This window comes from Terrapene carolina, unplaced genomic scaffold (assembly GCF_002925995.2).
Source record: "Terrapene carolina triunguis isolate 2854851 unplaced genomic scaffold, T_m_triunguis-2.0 Scaffold714, whole genome shotgun sequence".
Lineage (NCBI taxonomy): Eukaryota > Metazoa > Chordata > Testudines > Emydidae > Terrapene > Terrapene triunguis.
Genome location: NW_020665065.1, coordinates 19843351 through 19853705, shown reverse-complemented (window position 1 = coordinate 19853705; position 10355 = coordinate 19843351). Strand labels below are relative to the sequence as shown.

General features: G+C 50.2%; 1 protein-coding gene across 1 annotated transcript in view; it reads left to right on the top strand.

Moving 5' to 3' along the window:
* Nucleotides 1-8631: 8631 nt before the first annotated feature.
* The window catches only part of SLC2A1 (solute carrier family 2 member 1), a 37821-nt gene continuing 36097 nt past the window's right edge, over nt 8632-10355 (top strand). Inside the window, exon 1 of the mRNA XM_026660068.2 lies at nt 8632-8705. Within this exon, the coding sequence (XP_026515853.1) occupies nt 8688-8705 (18 nt within the window). The 5' untranslated portion in view covers nt 8632-8687. The remainder of the gene's footprint in view (nt 8706-10355) is intronic.

The window sequence follows — 10355 nt, the reverse complement described above, 5'->3', positions numbered from 1 at the left end:
CCCTCGCCCTGGCATCGGTGTGTCTTAGGGTGACCAGACAGCAACTGTGAAAAATCGGGACGGGGGTGGGAGGTAATAGGAGCCTATATAAGAAAAAGACCCCAAAATCGGGACTGTCCCTATAAAATCGGGATATCTGGTAACCCTAGCGTGTCTGCACTACAGCGGGGCTGCTGCAGTGTGCTGCCACTGTGGCATTTTAAGCCTAGACAAGCCCTTAGTGCTTATAACATGAGCTTATGTCTTCTTCGATGCGGTATGGAGAGGTTTGCTGGCTGATTCAGAGCCTTTGTGGGGGGTGGATACCATAGCTGGAGGGATGTGGATTTGAACTGATGGGAAGGAAATGGCCGACATCAGCGATAAGTACCTGTCAATTAACCCCTTTTTCGCCTCATTCAAGGGAACATCTTCAGTTACACACTGGCGAATTATTGAGGAGTCAGAGGGGAGCAGGGGTGAAATGCACCAGATAAGCTCTTTCATGGTTTTTGTTTTAGTACTTGCTCTTTAAAAGGAGGGATTGTCCATTACTACTCTTCTGGAGAAGCCTGCTAGAAACAATAAGTGGGGGAATAACAAGAAGTCATTCCACTAGAGACTGTTTTTAACGCTCTTTATTGCCCTCTTCACAGAAACAAGGAGTTCCAACATAGCTCTCTGCCTGCCAAAGGCAATCATGCAACTGACAAACTTTTCAGAGGCAGTGCGGGTGCAACATAGCGGTGTATGCAAGGACTTTAATTCTAGAAATGGAATGGATAACTCCTACTATATAAAATATATGGGATGTGAGCTTTACATTACAGAACTAACCCTACTTGTGCTGGTCAAAATATATTTGCTCCAAAATGAGGGGGAAATGCCTCCCCCATGCACAGTACAATATCACCAAAACAATCATGCGTGGGTGTGTTTCTACTTTGGTTGTTATGAATATTATCCATTATGGAGGCATAGGGTTGGCTTGTCTATTACTTCACCCACAAAATTTCTAGCTAGCTAGCGATCTTTCAGTTCTCATTGTGCTGTGGTTTCTAAGAGCTTGCTCACACTTGGGATTGTTTCACTGATATAGCTGCACTAGTGCAACCCCCCAAAGTAGATGTCTGGCATTGGTGTAAAATGAGAGTGGCACCCATGATTCTGAAACCAAAGTAAGCCAGAATGGTGCAAGTCATCTGACCTGAGGCAGCGTTAAAAATTTAATAGCATTGTCACCTAAGAGGGCTCAAGTGTCCATTGACTCCCAGGTCTACTGTTACTAGATGGACACCTCCGAACATATCAGTGTGCTTGAGGTCACCACTGCAAGCTGATCTGTATGTGAGGAACATAAAATCATAGAAGATTAGGGTTGGAAGAGACCTCATGAGGTCATCTACTCCAATCCCCTGTTCAAAGCAGGACCAATCCCAATTCAATCATCCCAGCCAGGGCTTTGTCAAGCTGGGTCTTAAAAACCGATAAGGATGGAAATTCCACCACCTCCCTCCCTAGGTAACCCATTCCAGTGCTTTACCACCCTCCTAGTGAAATAGTTTTTCCTAATATCCAACGTAGACCTCCCCCACTGCAACTTCAGACCATTACTCCTTGTTTGGTCATCTGCCACCACTGAGAACAGCCTAGCTCCATCCTCTTTGGAACCCCCTTCAGGTAGTTGAAAGTAACTATCAAATCCCCCCTCACTCTTCTCTTCTGCAGACTAAACAATCCCAGTTCCCTCAGCCTCTCCTCATAAATCATGTGCCCCAGCCCCATGATCATTTTTGTTGCCCTCCGTTGGCCTCTCTCCAATTTGTCCACATCCTTTCTGTAGTGGGGGGACCAAAACTGGATGTAATACTCCAGATGTGGCCTCACCAGTGCTGAATAGAGGGGAATAATCACTTTCCTCGATCTGCTGGCAATGCTCCTCCTAATGCAGCCCAATATGCCATTAGCCTTCTTGGCAATAAGGGCACATTGTTGACTCATATCCAGCTTCTCGTCCACTGTAATCCCCAGGTCCTTTTCTGCAGAACTGCCACTTAACCAGTCAGTCCCCAGCCTGTGGCAGTGCATGGGATTCTTCCATCCTAAGTGCAGGACTCTGCACTTGTCCTTGTTGAATCTCATCAGATTTCTTTTGGCTCAATCCTCCAATTTGTCTAGGTCACTCTGGACCCTAGTCCTATCCTCCAGCATATCTACCTCTCCCCCCAGCTTAGTGTCATCTGTGAACTTGCTGAGGGTGAAATCCATCCCATCATCCAGATCATTAATGAAGATGTTGAACAAACAGGACCAACCCCGGGGGCACTCCGCTTGATACCGGCTGCCAACTAGACATTGAGCTGTTGATCACTACCTGTTGAGCCTGACAATCTAGCCAGCTTTGTATCCACCTTATAGTCCATTCATCCAATCCATACTTCTTTAACTTGCTGGCAAGAATATTGTGGGAGGCTGTATCAAAAGCTTTGCTAAAGGCAAGGAATAACACATCCACTGCTTTCCCCTCATCCACAGAGCCAGTTATCTCATCATAGAAGGCAATCAGGTTGGTCAGGCATGACTTGTCCTTGGTAAATCCATGTTGACTCTTCCTGATCACCTTCCTCGCCTCTAAATGCTTCAAAATGGATTCCTTGAGGACCTGCTCTATGATTTTTCCAGGGACTGAGGTGAGGCTGACTGGCCTGTAGTTCCCCGGATTCTCCTTCTTCCCTTTTTTAAAGATGGGCACTACATTAGCCTTTTGCCAATTGTCCAGGACCTCCCATGGTCGCCACGAGTTTTAAAAGATAATGGCCAATGGCTCTGCAACCACATCAGCCAATTCCTCAGCACCATCGGATGCAGTGCATCCGGACCCATGGACCTGTGCTTGGCCAGCTTTTCTAAATAGTCCTGAACCTGTTCTTTCACCATTGAGGGCTGCTCACCTCCGCCCCATACTGTGCTATCCAGTGCAGCAGTCTGGAAGCTGATCTGGTCTGCGAAGACCACCACCACAAGTCTCTGCTGGGCTTTATATCATAGAATCATAGAATAGAATAATAGAATATTAGGGTTGGATGGGACTTCAGGAGGTCATCTAGTCCAACCCCCTGCTCAAAGCAGGACCAATTCCCAACTAAATCATCCCAGCCAGGGCTTTGTCAAGCCTGACCTTCAAAACCTCTAAGGAAGGAGATTCCACCACCTCCCTAGGTAACCCATTCCAGTGCTTCACCACCCTCCTAGTGAAAAAGTTTTTCCTAATATCCAACCTAAACCTCCCCCTCCCCCCACTGCAACTTGAGACCATTACTCCTTGTTCTGTCATCAGGTACCACTGAGAACAGTCTAGATCCATCCTCTTTGGAACCCCCTTTCAGGTAGTTGGAAGCAGCTATCAAATCCCCCCTCATTCTTCTCTTCTGCAGACTAAACAATCCCAGTTCCCTCAGCCTCTCCTCATAAATCTTGTGCTCCAGCCCCCTAATCATTTTTGTTGCCCTCCACTGGACTCTTTCCATTTTTTCCAAATCCTTCTTGTAGTGTGGGGCCCAAAACTGGACACAGTACTGTACAAATATCAGCTGAAATGGAACTAAAGCATCTGACTATAGCTTTAAACAAGTTTATCCAAAGGGACAAGCACTTAATAGCGGTCAGATCCATTCGTTAAAAGAAAACATATTTGTTTTAAACAAACTATTTATTAGAAGGGGTGTGAATTGCGGGGTTGGTAATGGGATGTGATGGGTTTTCACCTGAGAGTCACTGGTTCTAATTCAGTCTATATTAGTAATGGCTATTCAGGGGCCTATATAAATAAGTAGGTGGGGTTTTGTTCCAGCCCTGGTGGGTTGGCTGTACCACAGAGATGGAAGTGCCCATCTTCATAGAGGAGTTGTGTCCAGATCAGGGTTCAGGCAGGGGAAGCTTTACTGCCACTTTTTTTTTTTTCTGGGTATGTTCAGACTAGAGTTTGTGATCCTGTTTTAATGCGAGTGAATCAAAGTCAGTGTCCAGACCAGCAGCTAATTGTGTCCATTACCTCGAGTTTGTTGGCAATCACTTCAGGACTACAAACCCTCTGTGGATGAACAGTGTCAGTCACCAGGCCTGTCAATCTGATCTCTTTCACCAGTACTAAATTACCTTGTCTACCTTTCACGGGAGAATTGTTTAGTGAATGTCTTCCTGGAGCTCTGGCCAGGTGAAAGCTGACTGCGTGCTCACCAGCATTACTAAGAATATAATGTCATAAAAACTTTCACAAGATATTTGTTCTCTTGTTGTGTTTCAAAACATTTGTTAACAGGCAGGAAGGACTGTGAGTGGGAATACTGTTATGGCAGAGGGAAGTGGAAAGTGTCAGGTGTGTCTGGAATATACAGCCAGAGACTTTGCTTTGCAATGCCAAGGTGTTGCGTCTATGGAAATAGAATGAAGCCAACTTCCTGGAATGCTGGTAGAGATCGATCTATAGAAGCCTGACTGTCAGTCATGTGACCAGTCCTCTTTTGGGCAAGACGTGCCAATGTCAGATTTCCATATATATCCCTTTGAGTTTACATATTGCTCACTAGATGAGTCCAGACACATTCTGATAAGAGTTAGTGATTCATTCTTTCTTATTTACATATGTTTGCATTCACTAAGTCACTACATGGGAGCATGAATAACCAGTCTGTCTGCAAGAGGATATACACCTGGTGACCAAAGCCCCCTTCTCTGCTGGGTCCTGTCTGGTGTATATCTTTATAAGCAGTGTACTATATAAATGTTAGCTGGTAATTCATTAGAGATGGTCAGGCTCAGGGCAACTGGATGGATCACAGGACTGCTACTGGCAAACTGAGCCTTCCACTTCTAGGTCAGTGATCGAAAAATGACCCAGGTTCATAGTTCAACTTTAGAGGCTGAAATCTGAAAGCTTTTATGTTGCATATGTGAAATAAATTGCAGACGCTGGCCCCAGTTTATCTAACCACATATGCATGTGTTTAACTCTGAGCATGAGCTTAATAATAATAATGCCTAACTCTTTTCATCAGTAGAGCTCAAAGGAGGTCGATATCATTGTGGGGAAACCGAGGCACGGAGAGGTGAGATGACTTGCCCGGGTCCCCCAGCAGGCTAGTAGCAGAGCCCAGAGTAGCACCTGGCTCTCCTGTATCCTAGTCCATTACTCCAGCCATTAGCCCACACTGCTCCAGCTGTATTCAGCAAGTGTTTTGCTGACTTGGCTTCTTTGAGTGTAGCTCCTTAGAAAGGTAGCTCATCTCAAGGGTCTGTGTCATAGAAACGATCAAAATTGGCCCTCTTGTTACCAATCTCAGCAGAAAGGTCAAGATGAGTGAATCATGGAAACCTCCTCTCACCTCCAGTAGCGACCCTTCCAGCTCAGAATAAGGGGTGGTGGGGGATGGCATAGTGAGACAAGCTTGCAGTGCTCCTGTCCCTGTTGTGTGGACAGAGGAGTCCAGTTTCCAGCACTGCCAGGCTAACACCTTTCACCAGCACTGAATCCAAAAGGAGAGGGAAAAGGCCAGATTTTGTTTTGTCAAATGGAATATCGAATCCCTCCCATATTGCACATATACCAACTGACACTGAAAAAATTGGCTGGTGTCTCTGCACACCTGGACTAGCAGTTAGAAAAGTATGCATTCTACATAATTATTAATAGCTTGTCTACCCACCCACTCAAAGGATTGGACTAGCAAATATCCCTTAAATCCCCCTGTAAACACTGATGGACCAGCCTTAGTCAGCACAAAGGGGGATTATTGCCTCTGTATTTACAAAGCCCCTATAAATTTCCCTCCATCCGCACTTCTCCATGATTTTCCCTAGTAAGATTATCTCCTACCACCTTCCTTTAAAGGGAAGAAATGCAGGGTTTCCCAAGGAAACAAACAAAGATTGTCATCTCTTTGTGCCATGAGGGTAATCCCCAGATCAGTACTCCACACCCTCACCTTTTATGTCCATGCAAGAGACAGGCAGGTCCATGGATTGTTGAAGAAGGGAGGAGTCAGTGTACATGCATCCTGTCACATAATATACACTGTGAAAAGGTCTCCTCTCCCTCCCTCTCTTCCTCCTGTTTCACAAAGATTTGCTGGCCCAAGATTTTAAAGTAAGCTGGATCAAGATGCCCAGATGCAAAAGGCAGATATTTCAGAGTCTGCGTCTCATGTGACCTGATCAGATAGAAGGCACTCCAAGGGGCTGAGCCTACACCCATTGCAGACAATGGCAAAGATCTGGTTGATTAGCATGGAGAATAACAGGTTCCTGCATAGAAGTGGTAGGAAATTTTCATTAGAAAATGCTGATTTGTCAAACCTGAAATATTTTACAAAAATATTTAGTCAACCCGCAGGCAGGGTTTGGATGCAAATCTGCCTGGTTCTGAGCCAGGGCACCTAGTGGGCTTCTGAAGACCTCAGGGCTTTCAAGGATCTGTGGCTCCAGACTGCCACCGTGCAGTCAGCCCCAGGGCTGGGGACCCCATGGTCATCTGCTCCGGGGCAGCTCCACCATGTGGTCTTTCTCCCCCAGGATGCGGGAGCCAGGCAGAGTGGGGAGCCAGCTGGCCAGGGAATTTGGAAGCTCTGGGGTCCACAGCACCGAGGCAGTCTGCATGGCAGGGCTGCCCAGATCCTGGAATCTCTTGGAGTGAAATTGATATGATTCTTGTCAGTTTCATGACTGCTATTTAGATACAGGCAGCAGTGAAACACTGGCATCAATCATGTCAAGATCACTTAGTTGCTGGGGTTCTGGGATGAAAAGTGTTTTGGAAACAACATGTTTCCATGTTTCCTAAATGAAATTTTTGGAATCCTCAGTTCTGAGAAGTTTAGAAAAATCTGTTTTCTGCATGAATCCACCCGAAACAAAATTTCAAAATGACAAACATTCCTGGGAACTGGAAATTCTGGATTTTAGTTTTCTCTGCCCCGATGTACAGGTTCAGCATGTGGTAAACAATCCAGTGGGGATCTCTCTCCATTGAAAGGGATGACGGGGTAGTAGAATGTCTCCAGATTTATATTAGCGAGGTTTAAAAACGCACACAATGTTTAGAAAGGATAAATCCCCTAAGATTGTTTGTATGAGAGGGGTTAGGATTAGGAAGAAATTGCCCACTATGGCGTTTATTGCCCCTTCATCTGGTGCTGACTGCTGTCAGAGACAGGATCTGATGAGATCTGGCAATTCACTGCCACCTTTATCCCTGGGCACGACTATAGTAGATGCAGGTTCCTGTTGTTGTTATTTTTTTAATGCTTTACAGTTATAAGAAAGCGCATTGATGCCATCACTTTGTTTTGTCCTCGCGTTTATCAGTTTGCTAGTATTCACTTTTTACAGAGCTAAAACATTTCCACAGGAAATTAAAATTCATGTCTCATGTTTACTCAGTGATCCTAGTCACGCACAGGGCCGAGTGTAGCAGATTTCAAAATGCCAATCAAAACGACATGCCCAAGAGCTCCTTTGCTGTCTCTCTTTCTTATATTAGTATTTAACCTGCGGTCCTGGCAAGACTGATTGTTAGTCAACAATGGGTGATGTTACTCCGTTCTTCCCCCTCTGCTGGGGAAGGGACCCGGAGCAAGGGGGTGGGGAACATCTGTTTTGTTTTCATGGCGTGAAGTGTGGGATCGAGTCAGTGTCCTGTGTGAGAGCCTCCAGCAGACGGAGCAAACATCTCCTTTCGGCAGAGGAGCCAGCTCCATCCTTAAGCTCAGCAGGTGCAGTGAGCGGCCGAAAATGCACAACAGCGAAGTCACCGAGGGATGAAAACACAACAGGAGAAACTCTAGCGTGAAAACACCACACACACACACACACACACACACACACACCCTCTGCTCCAGCACATCGCCAAGGGCTGAGTGAATGGCAAAGGGAGGAGTTTGGTGCCGAGCAAGGAATGAATTGCAGGCCCTGGTCCTTTCCCCTTTTACAAACGAGGTGGCTGTGGCGTGTGTATGGACAGAGGGTCCATGGGAGGAGCGTAGCACCTTTCAATCAGTCTCTGGCCAGGCCAGGCCGGGCCAGTCTCGAAGGCGGCTGGGCTATCCGCGAAAGGAAGAGTGAGCAGCTGGGGACGGGCCCAGCCAGGAGCATGCTGCACGGCAAGGCTAGAGCTTCAGGGATTGCAGTGCTGCCCTCGTGTTTCCAGGCTCGCCTCTGCAGCGAGCTCCGGGGGGATCGGGGCTGGGGGCAGAGAGCCGAGGCGGGCCCACGGGAGCCTGCAGTTGGCTCGGTCAGTGCAGTAAAAATGGGACCAAAATCCGCTTCCCCCCCCCCCGTGCCGTGCCGTGCCGTGCCGTGCGGAGCGAGCGCGGGGCCGGGTGCCCTGACAGACAGCCGGGCCAGCCACTCAGGACCCCGCTCCCCGCCCCCTCCGGTTAGCCAACGACACACCCTCGACACACCCCCGTGTCCCTCACGGGCCAGCCAATCAGGAGGGCGCTCGCGACACACACTTAAGCCGGGTCAATGAGCCGCGAGGGCAGGTTTTGTACGGCACGTTCCGAGCGCGGCAGAGGCAGCAGCCGCCCGCCCGGGGACTCGCTGTGCGCACGGGACGCGGCTGGGCGCCTGGGGCCGGAGCTCCGGCGGGAGCGTGGCCGGCTCGGCTCGGCGCGGCGTAGCGTCCTGTGGCGAGAGCGCGCGGGCGCAGCACCATGGAGTCGGGGAGCAAGGTGACTGCGGGGCCGGCGGGGCCGGGGGAGCGGGGGCGGGGGCGCGGCCGTTTTGGAGGGAAGCGGCACTGGGGGGAGGCGCGAGCGGGCTGGGGGAGGTCTCTGCTTTCCGGGCGCTTTCTGCTCAACGCAGCCTCCTGCCCGCAGCCCTGGGCGGTCTCCCTGGGGCGGGGGACGCGCCCCGGCCGAGCCCCAGGGCAGGGTGGCTGCTCTGCGCCCAGGCTCTGCCGGGGACATCCGCTTGCGCCCCGGCCTGGCCGGGCGAGGGCTCAATGTCATTCGGGCCGGACCCCGTTTGGCCGAGGCGGGGCTGAAAACCCTAGAACCCCCCCCCCCCCATGGAGCATCCCCAGCGGCTCCCGGGGGGCGAGTCCTGGGCGGCTGTTTTACAACCGGGAAATAAGGGACCTTCCCCCGCCTTGGAGCCTTGTGGGCTGGAGCCGCCACCTGCTTTTGGCTCCCTTAGCCGGTGCGCGGCTGGCAGCGATGGGACCCGGCTGTGCCCCCTCGGCTCCCTCCTGGGCCCCCTCATTGCCGGGCAGGGGCGCTGGCACGGGGGGGGCAGGACTGCACGGACTGCGCGGCCCATCCCGGTCTGAGCAGCGTGCGGAGTGGAAAATTTTCAGCCTCCAGCGGCGATGGTGTGTTTAAAATAACTAAACAAACAAATTCCCCCCCAGACCAGTGGCTGCGGGGCCCCAGGAGCGATTCCCTGCCGGGTCCCAGGCGCAAGTCAATCAAGCCACGCCCGAGGTGTGGGTTAACAGGGCCAGGTGCAGGCTTAGGGCGGGGCCCGGTCCGGGGGCGGGGGGGGGGGGCGGGGGGGGGGGGGGGTCCGTGGGAAGGATGTCCGCGCCCTGTAGCCGGTCTGTGTCCCGCTGCTTAAAATACCCCGGTCCTTCTGTGTACGCCTTAGGCTCGGACCGCCGCCGGCCTGGCCTGGCGGACACCGGGCACTGGTGACCCCAAAGCTCACACTGGCACAGCGGGGAAGGCTGTAGCCTGACGGGTCAGGACGAGGCCGTTCGCAGAAAACTCCCCCCGCGTTTCCAGCTAGTCGGGCCGAGGGGGTGCTGGGCTTCGGGCAGCTGGCAGGTTTGCCCTGTTGCCAACTCCCGGGGATGTGTTTCCTTGATACTTGTCGGGTTTTTTCAAGCCCTGGACTCGAGGGTTTCAATGAGAATCTCCACTTCCGTTTTACATGTTTTTCCGAGCACTCTTGGTTATGGAGAAAAGTCTGGGAATGAGACCAGGTCCCCTCTAAAGGTTTAGAAACTAGAAGGCAAATAAACCCCATAAAGCTCTTATTGGGGGAGCCTCATGATTTTTAAGCATGTGGGTCCTGACTCCGTACTTCTGAACATGTGGGGTTGGCAGTCCTGATCCATCGGTCTACTTCGTTTCATTACTTAATGGACCGGACCATTATGATCATCTAGTCTGGCCGGAGAATTTCACCTTGTGGTGATTCCTGCATGGAACTTGTGTTTGAACTAGAGCAGGGATCCAATCCCAGAGACATTGAGGTCCATGGCAAATATCCCATCGATTTTTCACTAGAACTTGGATTTCATTCCATGTTTAAAGACTCCGAATTAAAAGGCTTCAGGACTTTTAAGATTAAAACTGATTCAGATAAGAAAAGTTAAA